Raw genomic sequence first — 14,703 nt, 5'->3', positions numbered from 1 at the left:
TCTATCTATCTATCTATCTATCTATCTATCTATCTATCTATCTATCTATCTCGCTGTCTCTCTCTGCAACCTTGTCTTTGGGCATTCATTACCAGGATTCTTTTGAGACATGGCAGACACCTTCCATTTGCTTCCTCTTTGTCCTCTCGCCAGGCAGGCTCAGCAGCTGCTGGGCTCCTTGACCATCTCACCAAGTCCAGTCTTCCGGACAGTGGAGCTCAATCAAGCCCTGAGCTCCCACTATTAGACCCAGCCCATGAGTCATCTCCCTCTACATCCCTGGGCAGTGCGGACAGTGCGGAGAGCTCGCCTGGAAATCCAGTGCCCCATTCTGTCGGACAAGTTACATAATCTCTTGGGGGGCTGCAGCGCTGCTCAGAGGGCAGCCGCGAGGACGAATGAGGCAGCCGGAGAGCAGACCTTCACACCACCAGCCAGGCTAACAGTCACACTGAGATGTGCTCGCGTACTTCTCCCAAGTGTGACGCACAGCGACAAATTACTGAGAGCGCACTATGCGCCAGCGCGAGCTTGGCACTTGTCTGAGTCATTATACTGCAGCTCTGCTGTCTGCTGGCCGCGCTTACGGTAGGATGGAGGAGCCAAGGCCAAGAGACCCCGAGAGGACTGTGCGCGGGCGGAAGTCTGCCATGGCTCAGTGGCTGCCAAGCTCAGCACTGGCAGAATCAGCAGAGCTGTGCTTCACAGCTGCCTACTCACTGGGAGAGGCAACCACACCCACCACAACGGGGAACCTGAGCCCATCCAGCCGCCAAGTCTCTTTTCCCCTAACCGAGGAAATCAGAAAGTGCAATTGGCTCATAGGGTGTCTCTCCCTAGCCATTAATCTTGGTAATTTCTCGTCACCTAGTTCTTACCAAGAGATTAAAGGTGAGTGTTCCCTGTGAGCCTATTAGGCAAACTATTACTACCCTAAGAAAAAGAGAACACTGTCTCAGAAACACGCCTCTTTAGTTCCACTCTGACTCCCCAGAAAGCAGATTCTGAGCTATAGCTGCCATTCTGTGAACATGAGAACTAAGGTCCACGCCCAGGGAGACAAAGTAGAGAGAAGGACGTCAGATTCCTGACAGCCCACGTCGGCAATGTTCCAGGCCCCACCATTTCACCGCTGGCCAGACTGCTGCCATGCAGCCTGGAGTTGTTGAAACTGTTGCATTTGAGCTGATCCTGATGTCTGAAGGTGAAATATTAGTAAGATGAAGCTTCTTCACCTGTCCATGTGTCCCCACCTGAGGTACACCAAAAAAAGTGTGTCCAGGGCTGGGGACATGGCCCTGTAGGTAGTATGCTGGCCACACAAGCACAGGGGTCTGAGTTCCGGCCCCAGAGCCTGCCTCCAAGGCCAGGTAGAGTAGCGCATGCTTGTAATCCCTAAATGGAAGAGGCAGCGACAGGCGGACCCCTGGAACTCACCAAACAGCCAGCGTCGCCCAGGGAGCCAGCCCCAGGCCAGAGAGACCATCTGAAAAAAGAAGTGGACGCCACCTGTGGATAAATACCACCTGAGGTTGCCCTTTGGCTTCCCAGCACATGCATACACACGTGCACATTGGAGGCTTTTACACACACACGCTCACCCACACAATTTTCAAGTTCTGTCCGTAACAGTCTCCATAGCAATTATTCTCTGCTCTTCCAAGTTTCACACATCAACTTATGCCAACTTTCCCGCCTCCCTGTCATCTGTTGTCATACTTGTGCTAACCACCGAGTCTCCGTGGGCCCTACACACTGTGCCTTTGGAATCTGAAGACTCGGACATTTGTTCCCTAACGCTTGGCTGTACCCCAGCCTCACCCAGCATGGAACCAACCCAAGGCCCCTGCTGGCACCTTGGTCAAAGTCCAGCAGTGCCCATGAGACTCCTAGAGTCTCAATTAGGTAGCATTTGGCTTCTGGCCAGGGAAAACTGTGCCCAACATTGCTCTGCACACGGGAACAACCGGGGACCTGGCCCAAGTGATAAAGGGGCATCAGTATGACATGAAGCCACTGTGAAGTGGGGGCAGGAGGCTTCATCTGGCTTCACACAGGGCCAGCTGTCAGCTGAGAAGCAGCCAAGGGTGCCTGCAGGTCACACAGGGTTTTCTGTCCCCTTTCAGAGACTGACTGACACACTCCTCAAACTTCAGCTGGGCTTCGGTGCCAGCAAATGGGAAGGGCAGGGCTCCACCCTCTCCTCTAGATTCTAAAATAAAGAATGCACTGTGCACTTCAGCTTAGGAGGGACACAGAAATGATGCTTTGCTTAAAGAGTGCTGGTGAATTCCAGCACTCAGGGGCAGAGACAGAGGGAACAGGGTTCAAGGTCAGCCTTGTCTACATTTGAGAGTTTACAAGGCAGCTAGGGCTAGAGAGTGAGAGAGAATGAGAGAGGAGGGGGGAAAGGAGAGAGAGAGAGAGAGAGACAAGAGCCAGACTTTTTTATGCTCAAAACTCCTTTCATAAAACAGGTGCTAAATGGTGGAACGAAGGGTCTAGAAAACACTGAGATATCCTTCATTTTGATGAAAGTACTTAAGATTACACTGGTGGCAAATAAAAACTCACACAATGAAGAGAAAATCTCTAATAATTTATTGACCTTCAGTTTCACATCGTGAAAAAAAAAATAACAGTTTTACAAAACCTCAAAAATGTAGTAGTAGCAAACAAGAACATACGAACACGAACACTTTCTAACTTCTACAGGGTTTGGTACGTGAACCACATACTCAATAGCCAAGAGAGGGGTATTATGCGGCTCTAATCACTCTTCCTCAGACAGGTGTCAAGCCTGAGAAAAGAGGCTCCACCATTATACCACAAGTGGAAGGCTGCCCTTTGTTATCCGTTTCTACGGCAACCAGCTCACAGAATGAGGAGCCCCTCCCGTCTTAGGCCAGGGTTTTTGTGTGCGCTGTGCTGGGAATTGTATTTGCTTCAAAGTGTGGGACGTTTCACAGGGTGAGAATGGTCAAGCAGCAAGCCCAAATGCCTACATCAATTGGAAGAGCGGGAGTCCAGAAAGTCCCCCTGCTGGCGGCCCCCCTTGTGGCCCAGCTCCCTCTGGCTCACACAGTAATTAATAGAGGACTCAAGGGCAGGCCACAACTTTGAAACAGCTGCAGAAAATTCTCCCTGCCCTCAGCAGCAGCAGTGACGCGCACATCTTGAGACAGATTTGCATCCTAAACTATGGAGTTGGGGCAGCTACACGACACTGACCATGCCACCAGGGTACAATCAAGACACTTAGAATACATCTAGGGACCAGAAGCTGCCTGCAGGGACGGTCTGCCGTGTTTTTGGTCCAATGGCTCACTTGTTATTTTGATCCACCTACCTACGGTCCACTTCCTCATGGCACAGACAGACATGTACAATTAGCCTAAAGAACTACGGCGGAGAGAAATGTTAAGGAATTATCTGTCATTAGACAAGGCAAACACACTCACAATGTAAAGGTAGGTATCTGTCTTAAATCCTATTTTTTTTTAATACAGCACTGTGAGAAATATGGATGAAAGCAGGCAGAGTTGCAAGCTCTGGTCTTCCCCAGGCAACTGGAGAAGCCCACGGAGGGCAGACTAACACCTACCACTGCACGCTTAGTAAGCAAACACTTGGGAGGAGCAAAGAATGTATTCACAACTGATCCCCACAGGACCGCAAAACCTCTCCACAGGCCACCGCTTACAAACTCTGGCATTGTGTGACCAAATACGTCACTTCTGTCTTCCAAAGAGCTCTTTCAACATGTCTCTAACGGGGAACACTGAAGGTGACGTTGTATCGAAATGGATGTTTTCCTGGGAGAACTGTGAGCCTTTCTCAATCAAGGTCGGAAAGCCACCTGCAGGCCTACAGTGTGGTCAGAGACCTTGATTACACCAGCCTCACTTCGGTTTTTCCCCATCGGTGTCCTTATTCACCTATGGTAAATAAATAGATAAATAAATAAGCTTTGGACAGTGTCTTCACCTCTGCCCTATGTACAGAACACTCTGGAAGCACCCAGGCTTTCAGGATATTACACGAATGGGGGAAATACTCTAAAGTAATTTGGTCCTTTCCAAGTGTCAGTAGCCGAGACCAAAGTTAGGTAAATCAGACAGACAGGAGTAAGGAGGGCAGGGCTGTCCCCAGCTCTGTGAGACCTGCCATCAGCGTGACCATGAGACCTCAGGAAAGTGTGGGCTAGGTGACTTCATGGCTTCTCCGCCTCTGGGATGGAATTTAAGTTTCTGTCTTGGAATCTTCTCTGTCCTGACATCTCAAAAATGCCCCCCTCCCCCACCCGCCCTCTACTTATCCTCCAAATTATAGCCCCAAAGTTTTCATTTATTTTCCTGTGTGCAGTAAAGCACAGCAACAACTACAAAATGTGCAAAACATACGACCATCCACACACGCGCATACACGTGAAGACAACGTAAGCACTGTTTCAGCATGCAGGCCGCAAACAATAAATAGCTAAATCTAGAACACATTCTTAACAGCCAAGAGAAGGTTTAAAGTCACTTATAAATAGCAAAGAGCATCTACCAAACAGCTACCAACAATGTCCCCATTGTTCACAGACGTTCCTGGGGACCAAAACCCCTTCGAGATGAGCAGAGTCCTGGGATTCCCATTCCTCAGTCAGCGAGGCCAGCTTCCCTCCTGACCCTTGCTTGGCTTTGCAGCTCCAGTAGCAGCTGGCATGGAGGCTTCAAGCTCAGTCTTCAGAGGAAGCTGACAACCATTTCAAATCTGGCACATAAATGGTGGAGCCATGGAAATCAAACGCTGAATGAGGTACAGCAAGGGAAAAGCCCAGCTTTTCTCTCCCTTTGAGGGGCTGATTAACGCTGACATTAATCCACAATTACCAGACAAGGACTAGATCACAGGTTCAGTCATTCATATTTAAACCATGTGCTACTTGCATTGAGAAAAAAAAACCCTCCCCCACCCCCTCCTTCATGTCCACTTAGGAGTGTTCACAAGGTGCTGATGGAATTCCAGGAGTCTTGTAGCAGCTTCTCCTGGTTTTCTTTCTCTTCATTCAACTTGCCTTCTCCAAAGCAGAACCCTCTTATCATCTCACCATGCGTCAGAGAGCTAAAACAGGAGAAAAAAGAAAAGAAAAGGCATGAAGGATTTGAGATGTGTCATGGTTACACAGTTTAGACAAATTTAGACTCAGGGCAAGGGTGCTATCACTCCTGAAGGTCTGCACAAGTCCAACAGGAAGTACACACCATGGGGCAGGCAGCTACCAGGATGATGGTCAGCCCACAAAACAATGGTGTCCAAAAACATCTTGTTCGAATTCAAGCCTGCACATGCTGACGCTATTACAAGTTGCCATCTTCTGTTTCCAAAGTTTGGAAAGAGAATTACTGTGACATAATCATGAGGGAGTCAAAAAAAGGAGATGCCCCCCGGGCCCACTGATCATAAGAAATCCAAGTTTGACTTCTCGGAGACAGAGGGTGGCCACAGTTTAAAATGCATCTCCGAACCACTTGCTGGCCCTTTATCTCCCCGAGGGGACAGAGGGAGTTTTCGCAGGACCAGTCATTGATTGCATTAAATTCTTCTCTTTGGCTTGTGTGTGTTCAGAAGTGTGAGTCAGCCGCTGGTTGTTTCTTTTGGCTGTTGTCTAACAGTGATTCAAGCCTTCAAGACATTCTTCAGCCCTCACTGTCATGCCTTACCCACCTCCCTGCAACCTGCATATCCACATTAGGCCAAGAGAATGTATCTTGACATACCTAACACCACCTCACGACATGGCATACTCGCACAGAAAGAAAGGGGGGGCGGGGTTCTAAGAGAAGAAACAAAGCAAAGGGAGCCCACATCCTGTCAGACGGAGACCACAAGACACCACAAAACGACAAAAGAATCACAGTAGTTTCCCTTTTGTCCTCCTGACTGAGCAGCAGGGGACAGTTACCATCTCCTTGGTGGGTGAGTTTTCTGACAGGGAAGGTATCTTTCAGGACGGGATGAATTCAGCTCCCACCAGCATCTGGAGAGCACAGGACTCAGGCTGGGGATCAGTGCTGACACCCAGGAGCGTGTCTGAGTACCATTCCACCCGGCTGTAAGCGTCTTTAACACCATCCTGTGTACAGTAAGCTTTAGAAATCTAACCCGCCGTTCTTCCTGTTGAAAACTAAGAGTGGCTTTGATCAGCGGCTCATGTCACCCTCTGAAAGCAGCACGCTGGTCTGATCAACATCAATTTTGATGTGCTTGACTCTTCTGTCTACAGTACCAAGGGTGAAGAATGCTGTTTCACACATAACCCAGGACTCTGCTGTTTCCCAGGGACCGGAAGCAAGTGATGAGGTTCAAATACCTTAACACATTGACTCTGGGCTGGAAAGGGGAACCAAGACTGAAGAATAGGAATGACAAACAGCTGATATTCGAAGGAACAGAATGTCCCCAGAACACACAGAGTGAACCTCAGCCAGATCAGAGCAAGGTCTCACTGCAGGAGAAGCCTGAAACATAAAACTGGTTTTGGGCTAGACGGGTGTTCTCACCACCCACCTGTCTGAATTGGGACAGTTTTCTGGATATTGTGGTTGAACTCACTCCTTAGCAAAAGAGCCATCTTGAGTCCAGAAAGATCTAAAACGAGGACCAGAGACTACGTGCAATCCCTCTGCTTGCCTCGCCTCCACTTCCTCACTCCCCACATTCCCACGGGCCACTTCTGACATGCTGCCACCATCCCTAGCAATTTCTCCAGCTCTCCTGCACACAGTCAGTCCGGGACTAGCTCTTAATTCCCAGTCTGTTAATTAGCGCTTTTTGCCTACGACGATGCTCTTCCGAACTGCCTGAGAGTTGAGTCATGCACCGTATCTCAAGTGAAATAACCACTTGCTGAACATTTGTTTATTCTGGATTACTGAGATGCCAGCGAGGCTGCACAAACCAGTTTGGTGTGGGCTGCTGTTAGAAGCTGGCTCCCTGAAGGTTTCTGCCTGTTGCTGCTCTTCTGGAGGGATCTCATGCCCAGGGAACGTGGCCCTGCTGGCTACGACAGGCTGCGGGAGGACAGCCAAAGGGCTGAAAAGAATAATGATGAACTGTGCTTGTAAGTGAGCTATTAAAAGTGGAAAAGAAAGGCAAAAAGGATAAACAGCCTGTTTAGCTTACATCCACTGTGGGGTCCCCTCTTTCCTGTTCTTCCACGGTGGCATCATCTTCCTTCCTTATGGTTAAGTGAGCCAGGACTCCCCCAAACAAATTGGTGCATCCCTAGGCCCTCTGTTAAGCCAGTTTTGGTTTCATTTGTTTTTTAGTGTTGTTGTTTTGTTTTGTCAACTCGACAAAAGCTGGAATCACTGGAGAGGAGGGACCCTCAGTTAACACCACCTGAAGGCAGGCCTTCCGACAGTTTCTGCATTGACCATGGATGTGGGGGGGCCAGGCCACTGTGGGCAGTGCCATCTCTGGGCACTGAGATGTATGAGAAATAGGCTGAGCAAGCTAAGGGAGCAAGCCAGTAAGAAGCACCCTCTATGGCTTCTGCTTCAGCCCCTGCCTCCAGGTTCCTGCCTCGAGTTCTCGCCTTGACTTCTCTCAGTGATGGACTGCGACCTGATAACATGTAAGATGAAATAAACCTTTTCCTCCCCCATACTGCTTTTGGTCATGGTGTTTATGACACCTGCAGGAACCTAACTGAGACACATATGCTGAGGCAATCTCTGGGCCAGGCCTGAAGGTGTTTCACGGGAGCCACATGTGGCACCAACGGGCAGGCTGATTAATCACTGGATCCAAGAGAATAATACACTCTTCTGTACACAAAACAACCATTATGTACTCAGATATATGGCAGAGGATACAACTTTTGTTGGTCCTAACAATAGGGTCAGGCTGACTGATTAACTCTGAAAGGGTGAAGTTAGGGCTGGATATATCGACACAAGACACCACCTTTCACAAGAACAACCAAGATTATGCTCCAAAGTTAATACATGTTTCTAAGGGGATGGGTATATTTTGAGGGAGGGCATTTTAAAAAAGCAAATACACAACTCTAGAGTCAATAAACTAGGAAAATCTTTAAACAGTATTTTTTTAACCCTGTTAAGCACAGAAAGGTTTGAAGAAGTGAAATTGGAATATCAAGTCAGTGTCCCTGGAATGACACTATGAAGTTCAAGTTTATACTCAGGAGTCAGCGCTCTGGAGTCAGACTGGCCTGGTGGCTTTCTTGACTATCTTGACCACTTGTTGAGTGAGGTCTGTGACTTTGGGCCCCTTACAAATCAGACTCCACAGGCATCAGATTTGTTGATCTGTGTAGGGAGATTAGCAGTGACATCCCAGAGCTTGCTCTGAGCACCGAAAGGATGCTTGAGGGAAGTGCGTGGTCCTGCTCCAGGAACACGGCGAGTATTTCACAAGCACTAGCTGGAATTGCTAATGGAAGCCTGGGGTTCCCAACCTGGCTAAATACTTGTATCACTGGAAACCTTTCTTTAAAGAACTGATGTTTGGGTTCCTCCCTCCATCCCCCAACCAAATAAAATAATGTCTCTAGAACGGGCAGTTTCTGAAACTCTCTTTGGGAGATTCTGAGGTTCTGGGATGAGATCCACTAGTTAGTGTTGAACGGGTTTGCAGTGGCGACCAACACAAGCATTATGTTGTTGGGGTGCACTTCATTTACAGTTTCTGTAAGCAGCACACCTCCCTCCCCATCATCCTCCGAACTCAGGCTGCTCACACCTAGCTTCTTACCTCATGCGGGCTTCTTTAGGGTGCTCTGCATTAGGAAGGCAGGTGTTTCCAGGTGCTGACGAACGCGGTAGGGATCAGTGAGTACGGGACTGTGGTTATGCTGTTCCACACATCTAAAGTTGGATCGTAACAGTCCAAAGTCTTGCAGCGCTGAATGCCGAAGTAGCCGCCAACGACATAAAGCTTGTTCCCGGAGGCCACGGCATGGCAGCTCATGCGCTTGGCTGTCACATCCCCCACCTTGGTCCACTGGTAAGTCTCACTATTGAATTTGTAAGCAGAGCAGGCAGAGAACTCTGTATCTCCACCCATGATGAAAATCTGGTTCCCCAGCACAGCTGCCGCTGTGTAACGCCAGGGCTGGGGACAGGTGGCCGGTACCGTCCACCTGTTCTCACACTGATCGTAACACTGGACCTTGGGAAGCTTGTCATGACTCACACTGGTACCTCCGAAAGCAAACAGCTTGAGTTTGGCGCTCACGACAGCAGCGTTGCTGACGCCTTCTCGGAGCGGGGCTACCATGGTCCATTTGTTGGTTGTGGGGTCATAATGTTCTACTTGCTTTAGAGAGACTGACGGAGAGGCTGGGAGGCAGCCAGTTGCAGCGGTGTGCCCACCGACCACATACAGGCAGTGCTTCAGTTCGGCTGACCCATGGCCAAACCTGGCCACCAGCATGGGGGCAGCCTTGGACCACTCCTCATGCAGGGTGTCATAAACCCAGACGTCTTTGGAGACTCCGTTTTCCGATCCCCGCCCCCCGGTGATATATACTTTGCAGCCAATCGCACACGCACTGAACTCTTTCCTCGGGCTGGGAATGTCGGCCTTGGGGATGATTTCTTTAGCCTTCTGGTCTACCAAGTACAGTTTGTCACACATGAAAGTCTGCCCTCCCAGGAGGAAGAGGGCATGGCCGGTTTTCCGAGGACGGGCGCAGAGGCTGGTAACCACGCCATCGTTCTGTAAGATTTTCAGTTTGCATCGGATGGCCTCTTCCACGATCTCCTTGCTCTTCCTCTGCTTGGTGATGAGCTCCTCCATTGCCACGTTCTCCATGAGATAGATGGCGGGAAGGAGGGCCAGCCTCACTGTCTGCAACAGTTCCGGGAGGTAACAGTAGCGCTTCTTCAGGTCGTAGCTAATCCAGTTCATCGCAGACTCATACACGAGCCTTTCGTCTTCTGTCTCCAGTTCTTCACTGGACAGGAGCTGCACCACCATGTCCTGGGGCAACTGGAGGAAGTCTTCGTTCTTCCGGATGGTCTGGAAGTTGCTGAGACACATTCTCCAGGAGAGTTCATACAGCTTGGTACACTGGTGGGCATCAGACAGCAGCAGCATACCCAGGCAGTTGGTGGGATGCAGGTTCTTCTCCAAAAATTCTGCACAGGCATCTCTGATGTCCTGGAACTCCAGCATGTCACCGGCCTCTAGGAGCGACTCGGCATTTTCTTCGTTGATGATGACCCGGGAGGAATACGCATAGTCGAGAAGCAGCTCTAAGACTTCTGGGTGGATGGAATTGTCGAAGTTGACCTCACTGTCCTGGCTCTCTTTCAGGCCACCACTGAACATGGCTTCGAAGTAGCGGCTGCACGCGGCCAGCACCGCCCGGTGGCAGGGGAAGGTCCTGTTTCCCGCGTGGAGAAGGACATCTGTGAAGAGCCGCTGCTGACGCAGAAGGTTCAGGTGAGTGAGGACACTGTCGGCATAGGAGGACTTGTGGAACAGGTAGATGTTGATGGAGCCACTGCTGGCCCTGGACTTGCGGTTCTCATGCACACTGACTGACATTTTGTTTCAACTCCTAAAAGAAAACAAAAACAAACCACTGAACACGGCGCTCTTGATGTCTCAGCAGCAGCACAAAAGCAACAATCACTTAAGACAAAGAAAACAGAGCCTTGTTGTTGGTCCTGCTGCCTGCTGTTTGTTCCGAGGAGCGTACTACAGCCTCAGAACAAAGCCAGAGACGACTACCTGGGAGGAAAGACAGCCCTTGCAATACTGTTGAGCTTCTTGAATCAAACATGGTTGGGGGACGGGGATCGTGGTGGGTTTACTTTGGAAGACCTGACTGACGGGCAGCTTTCAGGACAGGGAGGTTCTTGAGAACGTAAGTCAGCAGAAGCCGAGGGAAGCTGGGCCATACCAGCCACTGAAAACGCTTGAAAGCCCTCTGCACCATAAAGCCACGTGTAAAACAAACACCTACTAATTAGAAATTCTATTAAAAATTCCTTCGGTAAGATCCAACCACTGCGTACATATGGCTATCCAACTTCTGAAGTGGTCAGGCTTTGACTCCACGGTTCAAGAAGAAGCAGTTTCTAACTAGACAGCCCTACCACTATAGAGCGCTAAATGCACCAGAATGTAAACATTTCCATACACTGATCAGCTGGCCTCAGCGAAAGCACAGGATAGATTCAGGCCACAATTACCTCCCTCCCGTCCTTCTGAACCTGGACGGCTTCCAGAATGAATTGGCACATAAAAGGAAGAATATTTGGAGTAGGCAGCTCGTGCTGTTTTTCTGTTCTTCCTGCTCTATACCAATTCCTGGAAAACCACAAGAACAAAGGGTGCACCCACCCACCTCTTCGATTAAACACTCCGGCACCAGGACTGTTATGTACCTGCAGATACTGCACCTCCATTATCGGGAGTTCAAGCTGCAAACGCTGCTTTATGGAAATGGAAAGCACCCAGGGGCGTGTGTGTGTGTGTGTGTGTTTCATTCATGTACCTATGTGTGTATTTTAACAGCCAATTGTTCATGTAGGGCCACTGAAGAATTTATTGGCTAACTATAAAGCTTTCCTAGGTATCAAAATTAGCATCAGTGGAATATGATGCTATCACTTTTGGCTATCTGCTCTAAGAAAAGTAGGGGACAATAATGTAGAAAATGTCCACCTTGAAAAATGGAATTAACCCCTCCTTCTGACAGCACTCCTCCACTGCTCTAAGAGTATATAAAGCCTTAAGAACCTGCCCTTGTCAGGATTCCAGAGGAGGCTGTTTATGCCAGGAGGATACTCTTAGTTGGCTACTGTATCTTTTCTGATGCAAACAGCCAGAGCTTAGCCAAAACCCGCTGTTTTTCCTTCAGTCGTTCAGATATGCATTTTCATTTATACTCCAGGAATTATTAACAAATGTAAATGACTTACCAGAGTCATAAGTTATAACTGCAACCCCCCCCCCAACACACACACACACCAGCTGTGAAAGTTGGCACAGAAAAATAACAAAGGTAGGTGTCTGACATGCCTTTGACAGCAGGTCATAACTTCAGGTGATGTAACTTGTTTTTCCTCTGGTTTTAGAATGTTACTTTTCATGGTGGGTAAACAGGGCCAAATAGAAACAAGTAAGCATCAAAGTTACAAAGCTCCAACGTTACAAAGCCTGTGCAAAGCACCCAGAACTGTCCAAGCATCAGCCCCACCCCAAGCCAAGTTTCTCTCTCCCAGCTCATCTTAACCCAATGTGGAAAGTTCTGAAGAATGACCAACTGGAGCACCCTCTGTCAACACACCAAGCTTATAAAGAGCTCTGACTCGGGGCTGGGGGGATGGCTCAGTGGTCACTGTCTGCACTTCCAAAGGACCCGGGTTCAATGCCCAACACACACATGGCAGCTCACAACTGTCCGTAACTCTAGTTCCAAGGGATCCGACACCTTCATACTAACGCACATAACATTAAATAAATTATTAGAAAAGAGTTCAGACTCTCATGCACTTGGACTCTGGCAGCTTTACACACTGTGAGTGCTGTCTAAATGAACGCGTTCAGTCTGAGTTATTTTGAGGAGGACTTTAAGCCTAAACATCTAAATGATTGTCTGGTCGCAGGAAGCTGCCTCCTCCTTGGGCTATGAGCCAAGAAAGGAACACAAGCATCTAAGTGCAAGCAGGCTGAGCGGGGATCCCACTGGGCGGGGGCACAGGTTCAGTAACAGGAGCTGCCAGCGGTGTAAAACAACCAAACAGTTTGTCTACAAGACCTTAGGACACAAGACTGCAACACTCCAGTGTCCTGTGTTTACGCTGCGTATTTTCTAGGTCTCCCCAGAAATCCAGAAGATTCTCTCCTTGTCATCTTGGATACCATCCCGCTGGAAAGGAACGTCCCTGTCACGTTTTCACACCTTGCAACCATGGATGATTAAAACAACTTGCCTTCTGGTTTAGAATTATGCAAACAGCAAAATGTCCACAGAAACAATTTGTACAGTTACTAAACAGCACCTTTAAAAAAAACTGATCATTCTTTGCAACATTTTTAAGCCGCCCAGAGACACAAACCTGCATGCTAAGGAACTGGCCAAGAAAACGCACACATACACTTTACCTGCGGCTACAAAGAAGGCAGAGAAAAAGACTGCTATTACCGCGAACATCAAAAGGGCTCCCAGCTCGGTAACCTCGGTTCACTTACTGTTGCTTGCGCAGGCTGTATGACCCCACACTGAAGAGCACCTCCGTCTCCCCCCCCCCCCCCCGGTGTTAAGCCTGATCTCAATCCCACAAGAAAAGGAACCAGGCAGATGTCCTCAAGCACTCACATTACTGACAACAATGCAACGACTCTATAAGGATGTTTGCAAAAATAGCCCCTCGCCACACAGCCCCCTACAACATTTGCAACGCTACTTAACACGCTGGACATGCCACTGAGGGCGACACCAAATTACACGTCCAGGTTCAGTGTTTCATCTCCACCCCGCCCACCAATTCCTAGCCTTTGAAATTAATAATGTCACTCCAAAAGGCACAAGCTTGCAGAAGAAACTAGTTTTTCAGGAACCAGTTTTCATTCATTTGGCTGCAGTCAAGTGCTCGAGCAGCATGAGGAGGTCCGCCTGTGGCCCCCGCCGTCCCCCCCAGGGCCGGCAACGCCGCACCAAGGGGAACGGATCCCACGGGCTGGGCTGTCTGGAGGCTGTAGGGAGCCAGGGACACAAGTATTATCCCCAACTAGGCTCCTCGCACTCCGGGAGACTTGCCCGGGCGTTACACCTCAGAGGGAGGGCGGTCTTTCCCCTAGCGCTCCCCTGCTCCAGCGACGGTTCTGCCTGGAGAGCAGCTCCTGGGCTTAAGCCACAGGCAGGGTGGCCGGTGGCGCCGGCTCGGTGCTCGCAATCCCAGCCCGCGGCCGATCCGCCCCCGAGAACCCGGCGCCCGCAACAGGTCTGGGCTGCAGGGGAGACTTACAGTGGTGGCCACTGGCCTCCGCGACACAACCGGCGAGGGTTCTGGCCTCGGTCACCCGCGGGGAGCCGACGAGGGGCGTCTCTGTCCCTGGAAGCGGCGGCGATCGCCGGGGAGGGAGACGACGGCGCCCCGGGTAGCAGCTACCTGCCGGGCTGGCTCGCCCCGGCCTCCGGACCTGCGGCTGCGGACCTGGCGCCCCGGCCCGGCGCGCGCCCAGCCCGGGGAGAGTGAGCCTGCGGCGGCCGCGCCGCGGAGGAAGGCGGGCTGCGCGCTGGGGGAGGGCGCGAGGCTGCGGCGTGAGCTCTGGCGGCCGCCTGGCGTCGGCTCCGGGGCTCTGCAGCGCCTCCGCCGCGCCGCCGCCTACGAGGCTGAAGGAGCAGACTGCGCCGGGGCCGCCGCGCGCCGGGCTATAAGTTGCGCGCCCGCCCGGGAGGGGGCGCGTATGCAAAGAGACGCGCGGGAGCGGGGGGCGGGGGAGGGGAGGGAGAGGAAGCGCGTCCACGGAGGGGGCAGGGGCGGGAGGAGCTGGGGGGTGGGGGAGCTGTCGGGGGAGTTCTAGGGAAAGGAAGCGGGGGGGGGGGAAGGGGCGGGGAGTGCACAGAGACAAAGCGGGCGCCCTCGCTCAGCCACGGGCAGCTGCGGCCCCCGGGGACAGCGGAGAAAATAAGTTGGAAGGGTTCCGAGGGTCTTTGCCTTTCTGGGCCAG

General features: G+C 50.8%; 1 protein-coding gene across 3 annotated transcripts; it reads right to left on the bottom strand.

The window, feature by feature from the left end:
- Positions 1 to 2,578: 2,578 nt before the first annotated feature.
- Positions 2,579 to 14,391, bottom strand: Enc1 (ectodermal-neural cortex 1). Of its 3 annotated transcripts, none has more exons than XM_055598410.1 (3): positions 13,998 to 14,391; positions 8,767 to 10,579; positions 2,579 to 5,109 (listed from the first exon to the last, which is right to left on the bottom strand). In XM_055598410.1, the coding sequence occupies exon 2, from the start codon at positions 10,564 to 10,566 to the stop codon at positions 8,797 to 8,799; it is 1,770 nt and encodes a 589-aa protein (XP_055454385.1). In that variant the 5' UTR covers positions 10,567 to 10,579; positions 13,998 to 14,391; the 3' UTR covers positions 2,579 to 5,109; positions 8,767 to 8,796. The 3 variants fall into 3 exon arrangements, with proteins under 3 accessions (XP_055454385.1, XP_055454387.1, XP_055454386.1); XM_055598412.1 differs by lacking the exon at positions 13,998 to 14,391 and adding an exon at positions 13,135 to 13,152; XM_055598411.1 differs by lacking the exon at positions 13,998 to 14,391 and adding an exon at positions 11,217 to 11,235.
- Between the last annotated feature and the right edge of the window lie 312 nt (positions 14,392 to 14,703).

This window comes from Psammomys obesus, unplaced genomic scaffold (assembly GCF_907164565.1).
Source record: "Psammomys obesus unplaced genomic scaffold, mPsaObe1.curated_primary_1811, whole genome shotgun sequence".
NCBI lineage: Eukaryota > Metazoa > Chordata > Mammalia > Rodentia > Muridae > Psammomys > Psammomys obesus.
The sequence above is the reverse complement of the archived record's forward strand: the minus strand, read 5'-3'. Positions and strand labels throughout refer to the sequence as shown.

What these genes read in the sequence shown, in the direction of transcription:
- Enc1 (XM_055598410.1), bottom strand. Translation starts at nt 10,566, where the DNA reads ATGTCAGTCAGTGTGCATGAGAACCGCAAGTCCAGGGCCAGCAGTGGC.